General features: G+C 44.3%; 1 protein-coding gene across 1 annotated transcript in view; it reads left to right on the forward strand.

The window, feature by feature from the left end:
- CHD1L (chromodomain helicase DNA binding protein 1 like) overlaps nt 1-24,550 on the forward strand; it is a 52,546-nt gene that overhangs the window by 21,476 nt on the left and 6,520 nt on the right. Inside the window, exons 10-18 of the mRNA XM_043999305.1 lie at nt 2,054-2,150; nt 7,486-7,559; nt 10,300-10,410; nt 13,036-13,150; nt 14,113-14,266; nt 16,461-16,623; nt 21,027-21,172; nt 22,470-22,633; nt 23,457-23,662. Of these exons, the coding sequence (XP_043855240.1) occupies nt 2,054-2,150; nt 7,486-7,559; nt 10,300-10,410; nt 13,036-13,150; nt 14,113-14,266; nt 16,461-16,623; nt 21,027-21,172; nt 22,470-22,633; nt 23,457-23,662 (1,230 nt within the window). The remainder of the gene's footprint in view (nt 1-2,053; nt 2,151-7,485; nt 7,560-10,299; nt 10,411-13,035; nt 13,151-14,112; nt 14,267-16,460; nt 16,624-21,026; nt 21,173-22,469; nt 22,634-23,456; nt 23,663-24,550) is intronic.

The raw sequence follows: 24,550 nt of genomic DNA on the forward strand, positions 1-24,550 counted from the left end.
GCGGTTAGCAGGTTTGTGTTGAGAGAGGTGCTCCAAAGTCACGTGGGCCTCCTCTTAGACTTCATCTCAGAGCCTCACATCCAGCCTTGGTTCTAGAGCAGAGGTGGGTGAGCTCTCGTCCAACCACTTGTGAAGGGGATGTTAGAATGAAGAGGAATCATGCCAGCAACATGGCGGCCAAAAGGGGCGACGCAATTTTAGGCCTCCTTAAGAGACATAGAGCATCTGGAAAGAAAGAGGGATCGTTTTCATGCATTCTGCTCCTTCTGGGTACCAGAGTTTAGGAAGGGCTCTTGGTCCCTCCACCAGGACTGGAACGTGGGGCTGGGGCTTTGTCTTCTTAGGTCCTCTTACCTGAGGAAACGTCTGGTAAAGGGGAAGAGTCAAAGCCAGTCCCAAGTGGGACCTAATCAATGTTTTCTTTGTCACCTGACTCCTCTCTTCCAGGAACCTGGTACCTTCCCTCCTATCACAGTCATCCTTGCTTTAAAATTACCTTTAAAATGCCTTCATTTGGGGCAGCTAGGTGGCACAGTGGATAGAGCACCGGCCCTGGATTCAGAAGGACCTGAGTTCAAATCCGGCCTCAGACACTTAACACTTACTAGCTGTGTGACCCTGGGCAAGTCACTTAACCTCAATTGCCTCACTAAAAAAAAAAATGCCTTCATTTAAGTGAATCTATATCTAGCTCTACACCCATATGTGTGTGTATGTTTATATGTGTGTATACACACGCACACGCACACGCACACACGTGTGCGTGATGCAAAAAAGCCTTTATTTCCCGCCAAATAAAATCAAGGAGTCATAGTTGCCTGATAACAATCAGTCTTCCATCTTCCAAGTTCTTCATTTCCACTTTCTCTTCAGGGCCCCAAGTGGCCTGGACCCTCATGGCCACCCTGAGGTTTGACCTCCCTCCCTCCACCCCATGAGCTTTTTTTTTTTTTTTTTTGCGGGGCAGTGGGGGTTAAGTGACTTGCCCAAGGTCACACAGCTAGTAAGTGTCAAGTGTCTGAGGCTGGATTTGAACTCAGGAACTCCTGAATCCAGGGCCGGTGCTTTATCCACTGCGCCACCTAGCTGCCCCCCATGAGCTTTAATAGAATGTAAACTCCCCCAGGTCAGGGCTGCTTCTTTTTATACGTCTGTCCTCTGAGCCTAGGATGGTGCCTTGTACATCATTGGCCCCAAATAAACATCTGTTAAATTGCTTCCCTCTCAGCATCACATGATTCCTTCAGCAAGTCTGGATCACCAAGAAGAAAAAAATTCTCAATTAGTTCACATTAAAGTGTGTATGACTGATAAGACCCCTTTAATCCTCAGAGGGATATTTGCTTATTGAAAGAGGCCACTTGTTAATGCAGATAAGTCTCCAAATGACAGGCTTTTAGTGCGTGGGGTCTTGGGAGGCGCTATTTTTAGATAAGGAACGCTTCCCAGCGGTTTGGGTTCCTCTGGAGCCAGGGCTTCTGCCCTTTTTGTATATAATGCACCCCTCTGGCAGCCTGGTGGTACCTGTGAACCCCTTCTCAGAATAATGCTTGCTGCTTACATTTATAAGTGGAGAAGATGCTAAGTTTCAGTTTAAAAGGAATGAAAATAAAGGGTTTTTTTTTCCCCCATTCAAGTTCACAAATCCTGTAAAAATACATAGATTCATCAGGGACCCAGGGACCCTAGGTCAAGAACCCCTAGGTATAGGTTATGGTAAACTAGGAATCCTCAGTCACGCTACCCCTCCCCCCCAACTCCATCCCCCAAACGAAACCAAATAAGCACAAACTTCCTAGAAAGGTGAGCAAGCTTTCAGATTCTACAGAGTAAGATGTAATTTAGGCTCGATCCCCTTCTTGCCAGGAATGGCTTCATTTCCCCCTTTAGAAGTGTGGCTGGGAACAGCACAAGGCTCCATTCTGGCCGGTGGTGGTTTGGGATTCAGGACAGTTTTTAGTTCACCCCACGGAGAGGATGCAGGATGACATTTAGGAACAACATCTACCCACTTCCGGGCCGTGATGACCATCTTGGTGACTTTCCATTGTAGGTGTTGAGCCAGAGCCTTTTGAAATTGGAGACCACCTCATTGAGGCCAGTGGGAAACTCCATCTGCTGGATAAACTGCTGTCGTTCTTGTATACCAGGTATCCGTTCACCCCCATGGGACCTTCCCTGGCCTGCCGCAGTGGTCTTTCCCTTCCCTATACTGTTTGCCCTTGCACCCTCAGGGCTCTTTGATCACTGATGGAGACATCCTGTGGTGCCTGGAAATCCCTCCCCCACACTGTAGCCTCTTCTCTTATAGTCTCACACCAACCATCTTTTTCCGAGCTTAGTGAGCACTGCCACTCTGCAGGGTTGGTGGGGTTCCCAGCCCTCAGTTTTCCCCTGAAGATGGCAGAAGGCAACTCGGAGGCACAGTGGATAGTGTGCCTGGACTTGGAGTCAGGCAGACCTGAGTTCAAACCCAACTTTATAGCTGTGTGACCCTGGGCAAGTCACTTAACCTCTGTCAGCCTCAGTTTTCTCCTTTGTAAAATGGGGGTAATAATAGCATCTACTTTGCAGAGTTGTTGTGAAGATCAAATGAAATAATACTCGTAAAGTGTTTAGTACAGTGCCCAGCACATAGTAGGCTCTATATAAATGTTAGTTATCATTATTGTTATAACCCTGCTCCCCAATAACAACAACTAACCTCTTAGGTATTTACACTATCAAAGTATTTGTCTGTTGTTCCCCTCTCCAATCCCTCTAATCCTTGTTGCTGCATGGAGAATTTGCCCTTTCTCATCTTTTACTGAGACCTTTTGGGTTTTTCTTGATGTTATTCCCAGTATCCTCACCCCATCAAATCCTTCCTTGTAATCATTGAAATCAGCCAAGCAATGCTAAACAATGAAGCAACTTTTTAAAAGTGTGTAAAATGGGGGCAGCTAGGTGGCACAGTGGATAAAGCATCCACCCTGGATTCAGGAGGACCTGAGTTCAAATCCAACCTCACACACTTGACACTTACTAAGCTGCATGACCCTGGGCAAGTCACTTATAACCCCCATTGCCCTGCAAAAAAAAAAAAAAATTAAAAGTGTGTAAAACGTTCTGTGCTCATTCCTTCACCCCCTCAAAGTGGAAGGAAGTGTACCTTGTGGTCTATTCTCCAGGGCCAAGGTTGGTCATTGTCATGAACCAGGATTCAGTTGCCTTTTAGTTTGGTTTTCATTTGAATTGTTGTAGTCATTGTGGGTGACCAGGGTGCAGGTAGGTGGTGCAGTTGATAGAGTGCCAAGCCTGGAGTCAGGAGTTCAATTCCAGCCTCAGATACTTACTAGCTGTGTGACCCTGGGCAAGTTACTTAACCCAGTTTGCCTCAGTTTTCTCATCTGTCAGATGAGCTGGAAAAAGAATTGTTGTTTTGGCTACCATGAAAAACATTGTTAGGAATATTTTGACATAATGGGACCTTTTTCTTTGGCTTTTTATGGTGCTTTTGAAAGGAGTTTTACTGCAGTGCTCCTAGGGGAACATCCAGTTGGATAGGAAGGTGAGAGTTTATATGGATCTGTTAATCAATAAGTCTTTATTAAACACTGACTCTCTGCCAGGTACTGTGCCAGGTGCTGAGATCAAAAGACAAAGAGATGAAGAGGGTAATAGTGGTACCAGGCACAAAGAGTTAATCAGTCCATTATTCTTGGGCTTCCTCCTGCCCAACTTCTGCCTGTTCTTGGCTTTAATATTAAAATAGTTTTCATTCCCTTACTATGGATTTGGTTGGTCAGGTTGGCCACCTCTCAGCTCTTTTAAATCCATATCTAGGGGCAGCTAGGTGGCTCAGTGGATAGAGCACCAGCCCTGGATTCAGGAGGACCTGAGTTCAGATCCGGCCTCAGACACTTGACACTTACTAGCTGTGTGATCCTGGGCAAGTCATTTAACCCTCATTGACCCGCCAAAAAAACAAACCAAACCAATACAAACAAAAAATCCATCTCTAGTCATCAGTCATGGGGTTGGGAGCCTGGGGTTAGTCAAGTACATGGTACCTTGAGAAGTTGGTTCCTGGTGTGGAAAAGGTGGAACCTTTGGGATGCTGTATTGCGATCATAGACTTGGGTATGGGGAGGCAGGGAGAATGGGGTGTCTTATGTGCACCTGAGTCTTTGGGAAGGTGAACTTACAAGAATTCAGAGGAAGGAGAAGCATATTCCTGTGGACTGAGGCTAGACAAAGACTGTGCAGGAATGAGGGGCTACAAAGAGTGAGATTCTGATTCCATAGTGGTGAGTGAGTCTGCTGAGGAAGAAACAGTCAACGTAGGCAGAAGAACTGACGGGGCTACTCAGGGAGTGGGTCAACACACTCAGATTTCTTTCTTTCTTTCTTTTTCTTTTTCTTTTTCTTTTCCTTTTCTTTCCTTTCCTTTCCTTTCCTTTTCCTTTCTTTTCTTTTCTTCTTTCTTCACACTCAGATTTTAAAAAGAAAAATGGCAGCAAAAGAGCAGGTACCCGAGGGTGGATATAAAAGCAGGACAAAGTCCTAGAGTAAGAAAAGTACATTCATCCGGGAGGGATGGAATTGTACCCCCAGTACTAAGGACAATAAAAAGCTCTTAAACTGTGGTGAGGGCAAGGAGAGAAGCAGTGGAAGATAGAGGACCTCTGCCCAGCTGAGATAAGATAATGACATTGGGCAGGAAAGATGACCCCAGCACTCAGTTTGCTGCTCTTTTCCTGCTAAGGAGAAAGGGTAGCAATCAATCCATCAACATATATTTATTATGCCCCTACTGTATACCAGGCACAAGTGCAAAAAAATGAAACAATCCCTACTTGCAATGAGCATACATTTAAAGGAGACAGCGTGTATATGCATATATACATGCATGTATGTGTGTATATAAACATAGAGCATAAATCGAAAGAATGAAGAGAAAAATAATAGAATGTGGCTAAATATAAAATATATTCAAAGTAATTAAATACAACATGGTTTGAGAGGGAAGGAGAGCACTGGCAGCTGGAGGGGGGGTCAGAAAAGGTCAGCATCTGTCATATTCTTTCATGACATCCTTGTGGGCAGTGTGGCAGGTGGATTTGTAAAAGGTCGAACCAGTAAGACTGGTGATTAATAAAGCGATGTCATACTGGGGAAAACTCTGGAAAGTAGCAAGACCTTTGGCCAGCTTTATCTTGGACTTTGGTGAGAGTATAAATAGCATTCTTAATAAATTTGTGGATTTCATAAACCTTAGAGGGATAACTAATATGCTGGATGACAGACCCGATATCTAGATAGATTTATTTATTTATTTATTTATTTATTTATTTTCAGGACAATGAGGGTTAAGTGACTTGCCCAGGGTCACACAGCTAGTAAGTGTCAAGTGTCTGAGGTCGCATTTGAACTGGGTTCCCCCTAAATCCAGGGCCAGTGCTTTATCCATTGCACCACTTAGATTTTAATGGGTTAGAACAATGGTTTTAGCCACTGGTGAGATTGAATAGGGATAAATGCAAAGCCCCTCGCTTGAATGAAAACAAAAGCTATTACATCACAGGGAGATGGAGGTGACAAAGTGGTTTGTGTGGAAGGAAAATCACTAGCAATTTTCATGTATTGCAGACCCAAGCTGAGTCGCCTGTGTGACTCACCAGAAAAACTAATGTTATCGAGGGTGCATCCACAAAAGCAGGGTGGCCAAGGTCCAGGGGGGCATCCAGAGGCCATTTATTCCAGTTAGTCCCCATTTCCACTTTAAGGAAGACATTGAGGAGCTTCAGGAGGGCCACCCGGATGGTAAGGTGATGTCAGGGAAAAAAATCACAAGGGGGTTTTTAAAGCAATTGGTGATTTTTAAAGCCAAGAAAAGAGAAGACAGGGACTGGAAAATAGCAGTTTTCAGTTACCAGAAAGGCTCTCACGTGGAAGTGACTGTCATTGTTCTATTTGACCCTAGAGAACAGTATCAGCAAAGATACTGTTACAGCAAAGCAGATTTTGACTCAATATGTGAAAATCCTCGCTAGATTTTAGGACTCGGTTATAATGGAATATGCTTTCTTGCTGTTGGTAGTGAATTGCTTCTCGCTGGCAAAGGGAATAAGCATTTGTATAGTGTCTGCTGTGTGCTGGGCACCGTGCTAAGTGCTTTGCAAATATTATCTCATTTGATCCTCACAACAACCCTAGGAAGGTGGGTGCTATTATTACTCCCATTTTACTGATGAGAAAATATGAAGCAAACAGAGGTTAAGTGACTTGCCCAGGGTCACACAGCTAGGAAGTGTCTGAGGTCAGATTTGAACTCTGGTCTTCCTGACTGCATGACTAGGGCTCTATTTACTGAGCCACCAGCTACCTCTAGGTGGCCTAGTGGAGGTCTTCAAGCAAATGTTGGGTGGTTACCACCTGTTGGAAATAAAGGAGGAAGAGAGTGCATTAAATGACTTCTGAGACCTCTTCCACCTCCTTCCACCATTCCATTCGCTGACTCTGTTAGCCTTAGCTAGAATGCTGTTCGTTTCTGTCTCATATTTTTAGTCACTCACTTAATAAACACTTTTGACTATTTTGCTCTTTGAAGAGTGTCATGCTAGATGCTAGAGGAAGTAGAACATTTAGATAAGTGAGTGTATTAACCCCAACCCAGATAGTTATAATAGACAATATTGGATAGGCGCCTCAGAGGGGCAGAAGGTTCCAGAGTTTAGTGGATCCAGAAAAGAACACTTCATGTCACGTAGGAGGTGGTGTTTGACTTGGGCTGGAAAGAATGGCTTGGAATTCTATAGGTGAAGAGGCAGGAGAAACAGTGTAAGCAAAAGTATGGCAGTGGGAAAGTTCAGGGCATGTTGGAGGGTGGAGAACCCGGTTTGGCTGGATTACAGGATACACAGCTAGGAAAATGGAGGTGTCACCTCACGGAGGACCTTCAGGGTCAATCCAGAGCCATCGAATTGTACTTGTTCAGCAAGGAAACCACTGAAGACTGTTTGTCGGAGGAGTAAAACAGAAAGGTCTTTGCCTAAGAAAGGATCCAGGTGAAAGCCACAGAAGAAGAGCAGGGAGAGTTTGTAGAAGGAGGAGCAGCGTGGTGTGATGTCTCCGAAGTAGAGGAATTGGGGCGTGGCCGGTGGGAGGGATGGTCCATGGTGTCTGGCGCTGCCCAGACTTCATTAAAAAGGACTGAAGAAAAGGCCCTCGGATCCCAGGTTTGGGACGTCCTCAGTGGGCTTTGACTGAGTGGGACAGAAACCAGGTTTCTGGGAGTTGGGTGAGAAGACATGGTGAGGACGCGGAGGCATTGGGCTTAGCTTTGTCAGATGTTTAGCAGCAAAGGGGAGGAGAGTGATGAGATGGGACAGTGCTGAGCGGGATGCGAGGGTCAGGGGAGGACTTTTGAAAGCCGGCCTAGCCGGGTTGTGCTGAAACGCTGCCATGGGAATTAACAGGACTGCCTTTTCCCTCTTCTTGCAGAGACCACCGAGTTCTGCTGTTCTCCCAGATGACCCACATGCTGGATATTCTTCAGGACTACATGGATTACAGAGGTGATTTCTCTTGGCCCCCACACTGGCCAGGCCTTGATCCAACCTCACAGTTAAGCTCTCCGAAGGACGGAAGCAAGGGTGGGGTGGGGGGGAGAAAAGCAATAATGAACACCAGCTGAGGACAAGAAGAGGCTTTGCCCCTAGGAGACACTTAGGGAGCTGTTATTTAATGAATGAATGATTGGATGAAAAAGGTAGCTTAAAACCAAAGGAAGGTAGTGATTAAAGAGAAAGCAGTAGTGACCAAGCTTTGGAAGAGTGGGCAGAAATCAGGCCCAGGGCCCTGCTCCTTTTCCCCATCAGCATCCCAGCTCCCTGGTCATTCATGTCTCTTTCTTCTCTTTTTTGTGTTTTGTTTTGTTTTTTGGCTGGGCAATGAGGGTTAAGTGACTTGCCCAGGGTCACCCAGCTGTAAGTGTCAAGTGTTTGAGATCAAATTTGAACTCAGGTCCTCCTGAATCCAGTGCTTCATCCACTGTGCCACCTAGCTGCCCCCTCATGTCTCTTTCAGGTTATCAGCTGTTGCTGCTCCCCTAGTTCACCTGGGCCCCCTGAATTTCAGGACACCTACCAGGCAAAATGACAGGGGTTTCTTCCACTCCCACCTGCTTTCCTGTTCCCCAGTCATGGCATATCAGTGTCTTTTGTGATGATACAGAGTTTGCTGTGCTCCCAGGAGGCTTCCCTGGGAATTCGGAAGAGACGTGTCCCACCTGGGCCACCCCAAGTGGAAGTTAGCAGGATGGAAGGATCCCATGTGTGGGGGAGGAGTGCATACAGTGGCCACAGGGGCAGGAGGAAAGGCTCCCTGAGGGTCCTAGTAACATATACAAATGATCTTCTCATTAATTCTGGTCCTCGGCACCAAATCCAGAACATTCAACTTGGGCGGGGGCTACCCCACCTCACGTTTTCCTGCTCTGATTTAGCCCTAATGTCAACTCATTTCTGTTTCCCACGTGAGGGATTGGTTGACCAGAGCTCCCCTTCTTTAGCCTTCCTGAATCAGCTTCTCCAGCCCTCACTTGTGGCTCAGGCCAGGATTTCCCCCTCCAGCCCCCAGCTCAGTCCTCTTCAGGTACCTTCTCTTCAGCCTCCTAACCTGGGAAAGTACTTTGTGCTTGTGCCTCCTGAATGCACTTAGCACAGTGATGACACCTGGCTCCTTTACCCAGAATAATTTGCTGTCTACTTCGGCTATACTCCCACTTCCCTACTCTTGGCCAAGTGAAGGTAATGGACAGATCAGAGATCTAGTAGTGACTGCATGCCCTTCCCCCTTTACCACACAAGGGTGGGACTGTCCCCGTTTTGGTGGATCCAGGGTTGCAGTAATGACCAGAACCAAAGTTAGACCAGCTGGCAGCTGTCTCACCCTCTCAGGGATTGGGCAGGGGCATTTCACCACTGTTCCAGAGCAGATACTTAGAGTAGATCCCCAGAATGTTAATTGTTAAAAAAAAAAAATCCAACAACACTATTATTTGTAAGTAGGGACTTTGTGAGCAAGGACGCATTAAGGCTGCTCAGTTAGCATTTATACCCACCAGCCCTTTTCTTTTCTGTTTGTGGATAAAAAACATGTAGTCAGAATCCTTGTGTCTGACTCTGCCAAGAAAGGGTGGGGAGGGGGGGGGGAACTCTTCATTATTAGGGACAGTGTTGATGAAAGAGCTCAGGGGTCCGGGTGATAGGGAAAGGTATAGCAAGGTTGTATAGTGTGTGGCATGATAGGCTTGGAATCAGGAGGTCTGAGTTAAAATCTTGCCTCGGGTTCTGACAAGCTTTGTGACCCTGGGCCAATCACATAACCTCTGCCTGCCTCGCTTCATCATCTGTAAAATGGGGATAAGAATAACACCTGCCTCCCAAGGTAGTTGGGAGAAAAGGATGAGATAATATTCGTAAAGTCCCTTCTACACTTTAACATGTTGTATACATGTTAGCTATTATCATTAGCTCATTAACCCTGGCCATTCCTTAATTTCCTGAGTTAACAGTATACTTGGAGTCGTTCATTCAACATTCAGCAAACTAAATGTTCCCTGTGGGGAAGGTACTTTTGGGCCTCAGCCTAGCACATCGTGTAAACCACAGGAGAACAATCGATGCAGTACAGAGAGGTCACAACTATGTAGTAGTTGTGACCTTAAAAGTTGTGCATGAGGGGCAGCTAGGTGGCGCAGTGGATAGAGCACCAGCCCTGGATTCAGGAGGACCTGAGTTCAAATCCAGCCTCAGACACTTGACACTTACTAGCTGTGTGACCCTGGGCAAGTCACTTAACCCCAATTGCCCTGCAAAAAAAAAAAAAAAAAAAAGTTGTGCATGAGGGGCAGCTAGGTGGCGCAGTGGATAGAGCACCAGCCCTGGAGTCAGGAGGACCTGAGTTCAAATCCGGCCTCAGACACTTAACACTTACTAGCTGTGTGACCCTGGGCAAGTCACTTAACCCCAATTGCCTCACTAAAAACAAAACGAAACAAAAAACAAAAACAAAAAAGTTGTGCATGAATCAGAGTTTTCTAGGGTCAGTCCCTTTGTATCCTTTTACAAAGTGAATCATGGCCTTTTTTTTTTTATCTGGATTTTCCTGTTGGGTTTGATTAAAGTTGGGATAGACCTTTGTAACTAAGTGGAAGGAGGAAGTTTTGAGACCAACTTATTTTTTTTTGCTATTTCCCCAAGAGTTCTTGGGAAGGTATTTTTCCTTCTATTTTCTTTCTTTCTTTGTGGAAAGGCTACAGCTATGAGCGTCTGGACGGGTCAGTGAGAGGAGAAGAAAGACACCTTGCAATTAAGAACTTTGGACAGCAGCCCATATTTGTTTTCCTCCTGAGCACCAAGGCAGGTAAAGCACAGAGGAACTGATGTCCAGTTATTGCCACTTAGCTTCCTTGCTCCCTGGCCATAGACTATACCCCAAGCCCACCCAGTGGTCTCATGGATGTATGATTGGTCATAAGGGAAACCCTGTGAGTAAGTGTGAATACGTCAATCTTAATCCATCACCACAACTAGAAAAACATCCATCTTCTACTGATGTTGGGTCAACACTGTCTTTACATTCAATAGACTCTAAGTTCTTTGAGGGCAGACTGTTTCCCTTTTGTCTTTGTACCTCCAGCACCCAGAACAGTGCCTGGTACACAGTAGGTGCTTAATAAATGCTTATGGATTTATTTGTTATGACATCATGTTTCTAATGACTGAAATTAGGTCTGGAAAGAAGGTCTTTCTGACTGCATCCGTACAGGGTATAGGTGAGAATATCGTCCTAGAGGGACCAGATCCCCAGAGGGAGAGAATCGATAGGGCCGAGAGCTGGAGCCATCCTATCAGTCAGTCAAAGCCATTCCTAAGCATTGATTTGCCATCACTTTTTAACTGGCAGATTCAGTATTTAAAAGACTTGGGTACTTTTCTTGAAATTTGGTTATATTATATGGTCCATGTAGTCCATGGTAACATAAAAAAGAGAAGAGAGAGTTTTTTTTAAAGGTAGTAACTCCCTGGCACATAATTACAAGGCTGCGTGTTCCATCCTTTAAACAAACCTTCACTAGACTCTACTGTTCCCTCAAGTTACTGTCCTATATATCCCTATCACAAGAAAGTATTCGAAACTACTAGACTAACTATGGGAAGAAACTATTGGAAAAAAGCTGTCTACTCATTGTTTTTACTTTCTCACTTTTATCCTCTTATATTATGGGATCCATCCCCATCACTTGACTGGAAGACTCTCTCTCCAAGGTCACTAGTGATCTCTTTATTGCTCCATCCAGTCATCTATTCTCATTCTTCATCCTTCTTGACCTCATTGCAGTGTTTGGCCTGGTTGGTTTCCTCCTTCTCCTGGTTATTCTCTCTTTTTGGGGTTTTCATGACAGTATTCTGCAACAGATCCTTCTTGGTCCCCTTTGCAGTGTGCTGGACTCTCTTCTTTCTATACTCTCTCTTTCCATCATTTAGATTTATCAATCCCCATGGATTTAACCATCTTCTCTATGCTAATTGTTCCCAAATCTTCATATCTAGCACTCGTCTCTCTCCTGATATCTAGTAGGCATTTCCATCTGCCTGGTAGGTAAAGAACTATACCTGGCTATCGTATAGTCTTCTGTGGACATCAGCATGTCCAAAACAGATCTCGTCTTTTCCTCACCTCTTCCTCCTCATCTCATACCCTTTCCCTATTTTTGATTCCAAGTGTACTGTGTCAATCAGGTTTACAAGCTATGTATGAGTCAACCTTAATTCTTTCCTTCACTGTCCCTTCCCACCAGTCATATCAGTCAGTCTTGTTCATTCTTTCACCATACATCTCTCAAATCTACCCCCTTCTTTCCATTCATTTGGCTACCACCGTAGTTCAAGGCCATTGCAGTAACCTCTTGACTGGTCTTCTTGCATCCAGTTTCTCCACTCTCTAATCCATCTTCCAAACAACTGCCAAACTGACCATGTCATTCTGTACTCAGAAAACTTCAGAGGTGCCCCGTTGACTCTAGAATCAAATACAGACTCCTTTCTCAAGCATCTAAAGGCCTTCACGGTCTGGATTCTGTTTGTATTTCCAGGCTGATTATACTTTACCCCTACTCATATACTCTACTTTCCAGCCAAGGTGGCCTATTGCTGTTTCCTGTACGCTGCCTTTCATTTCCCACCTCAGTACCTCAGTCTCCTATACCTAGAGTGCCTTCCCTTCTCACCCTTGGCTTCCTTCAAAGTTCAGCTCCAGACTTCACCTCCAAGAGCCCTTTCCTGATTTCCATCCCTCCACCTTTTAAACAAATTCCTGCATTTATTTTGGATGTGCCCTGAATTGACTTCTCTCTGAATACTTATAACCTCAGGAGAAGTGCCTTGAGTGAGGAATCCTTTCTTGCTTTTGTCTGATCCTCAGTGCCTAGCTCTGGGCTGCTTGGGAGGCAGGAGGGGCCATTCTGTGTGTTAAGGGCTTAAACTCTTCTCAGGAGGTTCTTTCTAATACAGAGAAAAGTAATTTTCTGCTTTCTTCTTGGGTAACACTCCTCTCCCACCTGACCCCCCCCACCCCCAAATCTGGCTGGGAACTACTTACTACTTGTGTTTAGTGTGAAATTTAAATAAAACAATACTTTTCTTAGCAACCCCCAGTAGTACTGCCTTCATTGTGAAATTTCCTCCTCTACCATGGTTTCAACAAAACTTAAATGAGTTTTATTTCAAGTGATTTCAAGACGCTGGCCCAGGATATATTGGGCACTTCTGCCCCTTCCCTCCTTCCCCTCCATCTCAGCGCAGGGGAGACAGTTCAGGAGCTCAGCCAGCATTTTAGGACCTCCCAAGCCCTGGAGTGGGGATAGTGGTTTTCATGTGAGAGATGGACCGGCGGCTCTGGCTGCATTCACTTTATTAGTCTGCCTCGCCGCTGCCTCATCCCTCACCTTCCTGCCCCTGATCCCACGCATGCTCTTCTTCTTTTCAGGTGGAGTGGGCATGAATCTGACTGCCGCAGATACAGTGATTTTTGTTGACAGTGACTTTAACCCCCAAAATGACTTGCAAGCGATCGCCAGGGCACACCGGATTGGTCAGAAAAAGTGAGGAATCGGAGCAGGGGCAGTGTTCCTAAAGTCCTTTCCCCTTCCCTTAGTGTTGGGTTCTCTAGCTGGTGACTCATCTGTTGTTCTGTTTGGGGAGGCATGAGGAGTGAGGATGAGGTGGGGAAAGGCATTCCTGGGAACCAAGCCCCAACTTTTCTGTTGACCCCATGAGTTGTTTAATTAATCCAGATTTCTGTTAAAAGAGGAAATGAAGGGGCAGCTAGGTAGCACAGTGGATAAAGCACTGGTCCTGGATTCAGGAGGACCTGAGTTCAAATGCAGCCTCAGACACTTGACACTTAGTAGCTGTGTGACCCCGGGCAAGTCACTTAACCCTCATTGCCCTGAAAAAAAAAAAGAAAGAAAAAAGAGGGAATGAAATGATAGACTTATGTGTTTAGGAACCTCTAGAACTATCCATTCCCAGGTTCTGTGATGGTACAGGCTATTAAAAATAGTTCTTGCCATTTGGTGAACTTCCGTAGCGAAGGTTTTCCTGGGTGACAGAGGAGAGGGAACTCCAAAGCAGATGAACCTCCATGGCCTCCCCGGGTCTGCATGAAAGAAACGCTCAAGTAAAATAAATTCGAGGTAGAAAACATTGGTGCCAAATGTGTACAGAAAAGCTGAGACCATTTTCTAACAAGAGTTCAAGCCCAGTGAAACATTCCCAGCATTCACTGGGCTCCAGACAGACTTTTTTATTTCCTTTAAGAAATGTTAGAGGGGCAGCTAGGTGGCACAGTGGATAGAGCACTGGCCCTGGAGTCAGAAATACCTGAGTTCAAATCTGGCCTCAGACACTTAACACTTACTAGCTGTGTGACCCTGGGCAAGTCACTTAACCCCAATTGCCTCACTTAAAAAAAAAAAAAAAGAAATGTTAGACTTAAATGCTGCTTCTTGCTTTTGCTTATAGACTTTTCACAGTCAACACTTCTCACGCATGCCTTACACAGGTCTGTGAAGATTATTCGGCTTATTGGCCGAGATACGGTGGAAGAAATCATCTACAGAAAAGCCGTGTCCAAGCTGAGGCTCACCAACGCCATCATAGGGGGCGGCCACTTGACTCTGGGAGCCCAGAAGTCTCCAGCAGCCTCTGACCTGCAGGTAGGACATACTTGGCCATGTGTCATATCAGAAGGGGATGTTAAGTGATGGTCATTCCTCTTTGCCTGAGGGTGCAAATGAAGAGGCCAGTGTAGAATCAACCCCTCCTCTCAAACTATGAACACAGAAAGACTCTCATTTTAGCACAGGGATTCTTAGCCTGGAATCTGGGAATTTGTTTTTTTAATATTTTTATAACTGTATTTCAATATATGTTGGTTTCCTTTGGTATCCGATGTATTTTACTTATTCTGGAAAGGGGTCCATAGACTTCATCAGACTGTCAGGAAGCTTCATGACAAAAAAAAAGGTTAAGAAGCTCTGTTTTAGCATGTAGCCAACATTTTATTTCATCCTGTTCAGTTGGATAAAACATCACCTGAGTATTGTGTTGAAGGATGAGAAGTGTTCAAGATACCATGTAAGAAATAAGGAATCCAGGGGCAGCTAGGTGGTGCAGTGGATAGAGCACCAGCCCTTGGAGTCAGGAATACCTGAGTTCAAATCTGGCCTCAGACACTTGACACTAGCTGTGTGACCCTGGGCAAGTCACTTAACCCCAATTGCCTCACTGAAAGAAAGAAAGAAGGAATCCAAAAAAAATTCAAAACTCTTGGGACTAAGAAACCAATGAAGAATTTTAGGATGGCTTTCTCTAGAGAGATGGGGAAGAGGACAAAGATCATGGTTTAAAATTTAGGCAAGCAGATAGAGAATTGGCAGAGTGATGGCACCTCTACCTTCTCAGGTCAGGCCAGGCTTCTGCATCCTAGCGCTGAGCTCACGAGGAGCAGGAATATCAACATCACATGTTATGGATGAAGAACCTGAAACCCTGTCCAAGGTCATATAGAGATTCAAGGGCAGTGACTGGCAGATTAGACACAGCACCATGAGATTTGGGATGGAACTTACTAGCTGTGTGACCCTGGGCAAGTCACTTAACCCCAATTGCCTCACTAAAAATAAAAGAGATTTGGGATAGAACCAGTGACTGAGCATAGACCCATCACACTAGAACCAGGACGTCCCTGCTGCCAGGCCAGCTTGCCAATGCTGATCTGGTTTCTCCTCTAAGTAAAAGGTTGCCAGCTGTGGGTCAAAGTGCTAAAATGTGGGTTCTCTGTTAAACTGCACTGTTACATTGTTGGGCTTTGGGCAGTGCCTTGGTGTCTCTATGTAAAAGGGCATTTGATTCAGCAAATATTTATGTTGAACACAAGTTGTATTCGTGTAATGCCTGAGCATTGTATAGGATACAGAGATGTGTAAGATGTGGATTTTATCTTCATGGAGTTTTAATTGTAGTGGGGATTAGATGGTATTATTTCTACTGCACCACATGTTGCTCCTTTACCAGCTATCTTCATTTCCCCTTTACAAACAATTTCATTATTCCGGGGCTCAGCTGTTTCCTTTTTAAAATAAGGGGATTACAGGGGCAGCTAGGTGGCACAGTGGATAGAGCATTGGCCCTGGATTCAGGAGGACCTGAGTTCAAATCCGGCCTCAGACACTTAACACGTACTAGCTATTTCCTTCTCCATCTCCTTTTGCAGATGAGAAACTGAGGCAGACAGGGTTAAGTGACTTGCCCAGAGTCACACACATAGCTAGTAAATTGAACTCCTGAACTCGTGAAGATGAGTCTTCCTGACTCTAGGACCCACACTCTATCCTCTGTGCCACTTAACCATCTCAATATTAATATTATCTCTGTTTTTTTGTATTTTTGTTTATTTGGTCAGATATTCCCCAGGTACATTTTAGCCTGGCTCAGCCTGCACTGGGGAGTGTTGTGGGCCATATGCAGCCCATGAGCTGCATATTCGACACGTTCAGACTAGTGATCTCTCTCAGGGTCTTTTAGTTCCTCCATTCCACAGCTCTACTATCTTCAACAACCATGATCCAAAGTATGAATGCCAAAGTGTCACTGCTGTTTTGCAGATGAAGAAGTTGAGACTCAGAGAGGTTTGGACATGCCCAAGGGTTCTGTCGTGACAGAGCCCAAGCTGTCCACCAAGGGCCATGACTTGGGTGGGGCGCGTTTCCACCATGCTTTGCTGTTGGTGCACAGACTTTGGGGCTGGGGTGGAGATATCCAGTGTGCCTCCCGGCCAACCACCGCCACCTTTCTGTGTACCTGGTTACAGAGACAACCACTTGGTCTTGTCTGCTTTCTCCTTCAAAGCTGAGCGAGATCCTCAAATTTGGCTTGGACAAACTGCTCTCTTCTGAGGGAGGCACCATGGAGGAAGTTGACCTGGAGTCCATCCTGGGTGAAAGCAAGGACGGCAAGTGGACCGCAGACGCCATCCCTGCCTCAGAAGAGGAAAGCCAAGAAGAGTCTGAAAGTAAGTCCTGGAGTATGGCAGGGCAAACCGTCAGACTCTCAACCCTGGAGCCCAGGGCTCCACTTCAGGGTTATGTGTGCAAAGTAGAGGTGACTCCCAAGGGAACAGCAAGATGGGACGTTCCCTGTTATTGCTTGAGGGCAGCTCTAGAACATTTAATACCTTTGGGTGTGACTTACTGGCTCTAGGCTCTAAAGTTTGGTGTGTCTACTACCTTTGTTTAAAATGCCTTCTAGGGGTAGCTAGGTGGCGCAGTAGATAGAGCACGGGCCCTGGAGTCAGGAGTACCTGAGTTCAAATCTGGCCTCAGACACTTAACACTTACTAGCTGTGTGACCCTGGGCAAGTCACTTAACCCCAATTGCCTCACTAAAAAAAAAAAAATGCCTGCTAGGGGCAGCGAGGTGGTGCAGTGGATAGGACACCGGCCCTGGATTCAGGAGGACCTGAGTTCAAATCCGGCCTCAAACACTTGACACTAGCTGTGTGACCCTGGGCAAGTCACTTAACCCTCATTGCCCCAACCCCCCAAAAAAGGAAAAGCAAAGAAAAAAATAGAAGGATGTTGTCCAGAGGAGGTGGTGGGTAATGATCCTAATATATCCTGCTTTGATTAGAATATCTTCAGTGTATTGGGTCCAGTCCTGGAAGGTGCATTATAGGAGGGATGATTAAGTGATTTACTGGTGATTACTCTGCAAAACAGGGAGCCATGATGTCTGGCTCCAGATGTTTAAAGAGCTGTTGTGTGGAAGAGGGATTAGAATTGTTGTTTGTAGCTCCAGAGGACATAATGTGTACAAGTTACTGTTGTTTATTGTTGTTCATTCATTTTTCAGTTGTGTCTAGCTCTTCCTGGCTCCATTTGGGATTTTCTTGTTAAAGATACTGGAGTGATTTGCCATTTCCTTCTCCATCTCATTTTACAGATGAGGAAATGGAGGCAAACAGGGTTAATTAAGTGACTTGCTCAGGATCACACAGCTAGTAAGTATCTGAGGTCAGATTTGAATTCAGGTCATCCTGACTCCAGGCCTGGCATTCTATACATTATGTGACTTAGCTGCCCTTAAGTTATAGAGAGGAAGATTTTGACTCAACATGAGGAAGAATTTCCTAGCAATCAGGGCTGTCTGAAAATGACATGAGCGGGGCAGCTAGGTGGAACAGTGAAAAGAGCACTGGCCCTGGAGTCAGAATGACCTGAGTCAGACACTTGACACTTACTAGCCGTGTGACCCTGGGCAAGTCACTTAACCCCAATTGCCCCACCAAAAGAAACAAAACAAAACAAAACAAAAAAATGACATGAGCCTTCTTCAGAGGTAGTGAGTTCACCATAACTTGAAGGTGTTCAAGCAAATGCAAGGAAGACCTTTGGTTGGAATATTTTATGAGGGATTCATGCGGATGGGTGTCCTTTTAAAAAGGTTCCCCCCTCTCTGGGAGATTTGAGCATGACACTAAATAGCATCTTTTATTTTCCTTGACATGTGGTATGTCTCCCTATACATTCTCCCAGCCAAAAGGCTGTTGAATATTTGTTACAAACTACAACAAGTCAGTGTATGTCTTCTACAAGTTCATTTTCAAATTGGCTCTTTGAAAATTGAGAAGCAAATGGTGGTTAGCCTCTAGAGTTGACCCCTATATTAACAGGTCAGGAATTTGATTTTGTTGACACAGGAACTCTTTCCACCAGCACATATTGTATCGAGCCACTTCTACAACTTGGTTGTGGGGAGCCACCTGAGACTCTTTGGCAGCTGAATGACCCATCCCTCGTCACTGGTCAACTAGTATCAGAGACAAGGTTTTGAAACCAAGTCAAGTCTTCCTGACCCTCAGGCTCAAAATTCTATCCCTACACAGCCCAGGGCTAATCCGTCACATAGCCAAACTGCTGTACCTTTGCAGCAGGAAGTGTGCAAGCGATACGGTCGTGCCAAACATGGTGACAGGTGCCTATAACTACCACCAGTGGGGAGGTTGAGACTGGTGGATGGTGTAAGTTCGAGAATGCAGTTGAGCTGAGATAATTAGGTGTCCACGATGAGTCTCAGGGAATAGGGAGGGGAAACTTTCTCAAATCAGAGACGGAGAAGGTCAGAGCTTCCATGCCCATCAGTGGTGGGGTTGGTCCGGTGAGCAGCCTTGGCACTTCTAGCCTGGGAGAGGTAGGGAGACCCAATATCAAAAAAAAAAAAGTTGCAATATAAGTAATTACATAAAAGAGAAAAACAATTAAATTTAATAAGCCATATTTTTCCATTTATCTTGCTTTAGGAAAAACAAATTTGCAAGTTGGGAACTGTCTGCATCATTTGAACTCCATGTTCATCATGTTTGGTGCTTCCCTGCCCTTCAAATTTTCACTTGTTGACGGGGAGCTTTATTGATGGTTTCTGTGCTGATTTAATTAGAGGCTGCCAATTAGAATTCCAGCTAGTTGGGCTTGGTTACAAGTGTGAAGCAGTTCCTCCCTTGGGGATGAAAATGTTTTGCTTTCTTAGTCCTTGGAGAAAACAGACTTATAGCTGATTTTTAGTGTGGCTATGGGTTAAATGTAGCATTTGCTTGGTAAATTGTACTATTAAACATTGTCTGCTCTAGAGTCATCTCTCAGCCTCATTCTCACTTGGAAAGTGCACAGGACCCTTGCCTCTCCTCACACTTGGGTTGTTGGTGTGGACTGATGTCTACAACTGTCAGCCACGATTGTGTTGCATTGTTTTGCTTACCTGTACTTTGGGGTTATAAGAGAGGCTTCTACTGCATGGGGCAATCTCTGGGAAGCTATACAGAGTTTTAAAAAATCATCGTTAAAGACTTGTTTTTAAAAATAAAGTCCATAGAATTAGGAGTCAGAAGATTTGTGTTCTAATCTCACTTCTTTCACAAACTTAATGTGTGATCTTGGGCAAGTCATCTAACTTCCCTGGGCCTCAGTTGCCTTCCTCCTAAAATGTCTATGTGTTCTGATATGTAATCTCATAGGATTATTGTTAGAATCAAATACAGCTAGGTGGTGCAGTGGATAGAGTCCTAGGCCTAGAGTCAGGAAGACCTGAGTTCAAATTTGGCCTCAAATATTTAGCTAGCTGTATGACCCTGGGCAAGTCACTTCACCTCTGTCTGCCTCAGTTTCCTCCTCTGTGAAATGAGGATAATAATAGCTCCTAACCCTCCCCCCCCCCAGGGTTGTTGGGAGGATCAAATGAGATAATATTTGAAAAGTGCTTTGGGGGCAGCTAGGTGGCACAGTGCATAAAGCACTGGCCTTAGATTCAGGAGGACCTGAGTTCCAATACAGCCTCAGACACTTGACACTAGCTGTGTGACCCTGGGCAAGTCACTTAACCCTCACTGCCCTGCAAAAAAAAAAAAAGTATAATAATAAAATAAGTGCTTTGGAAGCCTTAAATTGCTGTGTTTTATTGTTCACTTGTTTTTCAGTCATGTCCAACTCTTCATGATCCCATCTGGGGATTTTCTTGGCAGAAATATTAGAGTGGTTTGCCATTTCCTTCTCCAGCTCATTTGCCAGATGAGGAAATTGAGGCAAACAAGGTTAAATGACTTGCCCAGGGTCCCATAGCCAGTAAGCGTCTGAGGCCAGATTGGAACTTGGGAAGATGAGTCTCCTTGATTCCAGGCCCAGCACTCTATACACTATGGTGCCACCTAGCTGGCCAAAATTGTTATACGGATGCTAGTTATTGTTGTATGAAAATTTGTAAAGAGCTCTACAAATATGAAGCATTGCCATTATCACTTTTAGCATCATCATCATCATCATTATTATTTCTTGGTCTCTCTCTGCATTTTGTCTGGTGATCTCCTATTTTTTTCTTAAGACTCATCTCTTACTCCTCTAATTTTACAGGAAGGACACCCCCTTTAGACAGTTATATTCTAGTCCATATACAAGCAATAAAAGGTCATATTTTGGCTGTCTGGTGAGCTTTAAACATGGCATGTAAGATCAGGGATCTTAATAACCTGAGATTTGAGCTGTTATTTGTTATATGGCTGGTCCTCTGAGCCTCAGAGGAGGCCAGTGATCCATCCAGAGTCACCCGTGAGTCAGACCCTGTGAATCCTAATGTGAATTCTAATCTGGGGCCTCTGGGCTGTCAACTACTCTTTCCGTTGGAAAGTGCCGCCAAGGGGTAATTATCATAAAACATATGCTCTAGTAAGTGAGAGTTATGGGCCAAGGTTGAAACACCCTGCTCCTACTACCCAGGCAGGCTACATCAGGAGACCAGATTCTTTGCTTATCTCTGTAGGTGCAGCTGGGTTCTCATGTTTCCCTCTCTCTTATCTCTTACTGAAATGAAGTTGTTTTTCTTTTGTTTCTAGCCTTTCTCCATTTATGGTTTTCGTTTGCTTTTTACAAGGTCATATGTATTTATATGAAGGGAAAGATTATTCTAAAGAGCCGAGTAAAGAAGACAGGAAATCATTTGAGCAACTTGTGGATCTGCAGAAAAGCCTTTTGGATGAGATCAGTCAAGAGGGGAGGGCACTCCGAAAGAAAGGCGGCGTGAGTTCCCTCAGCTTTGGTAAAGGGGAAAATCTTCTTTGTCTTTATTTACATGACTCAAGTACAGGAGCACCTCATTTTACTAGAAGGTCAGAGTTTCCACAATCATAATGCTCCAGAACATAGTAAAAAATCAAATCTGTGCAAAAACCCCTCTGAGCACTCAAATCACTGTCATAAAAACCCTTGGCCCCCAATCCATGAACTTTACTCTACTAGCTAGGCTCTCAACCCTCACTCAGATACTTTCTGCTTTTACTTTACATACAGTTCTGGGGGCAGCTAGGTGGCACAGTGGATAGAGCACCGGCCCTGGAGTCAGGAGTACCTGAGTTCAAATCCGACCTCAGACACGTAACACTAGCTGTGTGACCCTGGGCAAGTCACTTAACCCCAATTGCCTCACCAAAAACCAAAAAACCAAAAAACAACAAAAAAACTTTACATACAGTTCTAACCAGCGTGGCTATTAAATTTTCCAGCCTAAGACAGATTAGAAGCAGTATATTAGAAGGAAATAATGGTTGAAATCAAACTCTAATAGCTTTGAAAAGTAGCAGCTGATAACTAGATAGAAGATATTTCGAAGAATAGATGCAAAAATTAAAAGTACTATATTTTGGTGCACAGGCACAAACAGTCCACTGAACCCCAGTAGTTTCTAAGGAAAGATATTCCTTTTATTATAACTGATGAGCAGAGTGATACTATTGATTCATCAATAAAAGGTTAAATTGTATTCAGTAACCATAAAAAGTCAAGGAATGACATAATATGTTGTAGAAATTTTCCAATAAAAATAGTTAAAATTAAAAGGTTTGGGATGTTAAAGGGGAAGCTTTGGTCATCTAGAAAATCCCCTTATATTAAATGCCTCATTACTCAGTGATGCGAGATCAATGAGGTATTGCTATACTATCTTTGCTGGTGTTTTGGCTGAATTTACTATTTTGGATAGAGAGAATCCCCTTGGTCCATTTGCCCTCCATTCCTTCCTTCCTACTACCTCCCTGCCAAAATCCTACCACAACAACCTGGCAACAACTAGACATCCTTTTGGCCCTAATTATGGTACCCATTTGCCATATATATTTATAGTTAATATCATCTAAGATCTCTATTCCTCACTTCCTGTCATAAACTAGTGTAGACCTACTGTGTGCTCTCTGAAGTGTTTGCCTCATTGTTTCTGAGTCAAAGCCACTGGAAGATAAGATAGGTTCCTGGGGCACATGAGCAGTTCTCAGGCTTCCACTGTGGTAAGTAACCAGTGGTCTGTTTTCATCCTCCTGTTTAGGTTCTCATCCCAGGACTTTTGGAAGGGCCTACAAAAAGAAAGCGCATCTTGAGCCAGGAAGAACTAGAGGAGAGACGGAAGAAAAGACAAGAGGCAGCAGCTAAAAGAGCAAGGTTGATAGAAGAGAAGAAGAAAAAAAAGCAAGAGGCTCAACATAAGAAAAAGTATGCAGGTGTCCCTCCATAGACTCAGAGTCAAACCTGCTGGTCTCTGATCTTAGAAGAAGGGAGTGCCGTGATGCTGAGAATGAGTAGTAGAGGACAAAGCAGGCTGATAATTTTAGCCACTGTCCTACTTGAGGAAGAGAAATTGAAATAACTGCATTAAAAGACACAAAGGCAGGAACACCCCATTTAGCTGAGGGCCTTGGGTGGTAGAGGAATTGGCCACGGGATTGGATTCTATTGTATTCAGCCAAGAGTAGATAACAGTGCTATTTGTTCCAATTTCAAAGGTGCAGGAAATGTCTATGATGCTTTAGGGCCCCATTGGTAGTAGGATAAGTGATTTCTTAAAGGTTGAGCCAAAAATAACTCTCAAAATCTAGTCTGCTTCAGCAAAATGGCCAGAGTACTTGGGGGATGCTCTGCGCATCCTGCTGAAACAGACAGATTTCAAGACTGTGTTGTAATTTCCTGACAAAAAGAAGTGAAGAAATATATATATATATATATATATATATATATATATATATATATATAAACAGCCTTTTCTTCAGGTGTGTTTTTAAAAACCAATGAGAAATAGAGATGGTAGGCACCATCTAAAGATGAATCATTCAGCTATTAGACATCTCCTTATTCTTTCTTCTTTTACTTACTTGCAGGCAGGCAATAAGGAGTATCCTTTATCTGTACGGGTTTCTAAGATTGTCAGCCTGCATTTGTGTTTGGCATTTATTATTAGTGAAAGAAGTGGGAAACAGGCCCAGAGGGAAAAACATGTCAGGGATTTAATTTGCTCTTTTCTTTCATGGATTTGTTTTAGGATGGCATGGTGGGAGTCAAACAATTACCAGTCATCCTGCCTGCCCTCCGAAGACAGTGAAACAGATGAAGTTGAGGAAGGAAATGATGAGAGCGACATTGAATTTGGTTATGAAGACCAAGACCTGATGTCGATCAATTATGTTAGTGGGGATGTCACCCACCCCCAGGCAGGAGCAGAGGATGCCATCATTGTTCACTGTGTAGGTAAGAAAAAGGAGGGGTGTGTGTGTTGGGGTTGCAGGGGAGGATCCCACCACCTGTTTATCATACATAGCACTAGTGAAAGAATGAGATCAAGTAATTATGGGTAGAACCCTGATCCAAGAGAAAGGGTGCCAAGGTCTCTACCGAAGCTATTGGCTCAGTTTGTCTCTTGGAGATTGCATCATACTCCTGTTATTTGATATTTGCCCTCTACCAAGTAGGGCAAAAAATTGAAAGAAAAAAAAATCCCTGCTTGAGGAATTATTACATTTATTGAGTGGGTGAAAAAATTGAGCATTTTTTGTGAACTTTGGGAATGGACTGATTGTCAGGTTGAATTATTACAGAGTCTTTTCCTGATTATTCTGCTACCTACTCCCAGCCTCTCATAACTGGGAAAGGGGGTGCCTATTTAAATAATGATTAAATAAGAATACAAGATTGGAGTACCACTTTCTGATTTGGAATTGACCCAACTTGACCTTCTAGACAGAAATCGTTGGTTTATTCTATAATCCTAGATTCACTCTCAGCCAATCAGGAAGCCTCCCGGTTGAAGGCAAATATTAATATTCTAACCATGCATTCCTGATTGATTTATAGGTAACCGTACCTTTTCTTGATCATGGAGGACACAGGGAAGTAAAAGCCCTTGAAAGATGCTATTATAGTCTTTCCCAAAGTCACTTCTTTCACAGGGAGATTTTGAAGTCCTGGTTTCTAGGCACTTCTGGCAAGAGTCCAAGTCTAAATGTTGGGTTGGAAAGCACCCCAACATCCATAGGAGAGCAGGCCTCTCTTTGGAAGGGAAGGGCCTTCTTACTGTGAGCCCATTAGAAATGAAGTTATGTTTGGGAATGGATTTGACTAAATGTTCCATTATTTTCT

This window comes from Dromiciops gliroides, chromosome 4 (assembly GCF_019393635.1).
Source record: "Dromiciops gliroides isolate mDroGli1 chromosome 4, mDroGli1.pri, whole genome shotgun sequence".
NCBI lineage: Eukaryota > Metazoa > Chordata > Mammalia > Microbiotheria > Microbiotheriidae > Dromiciops > Dromiciops gliroides.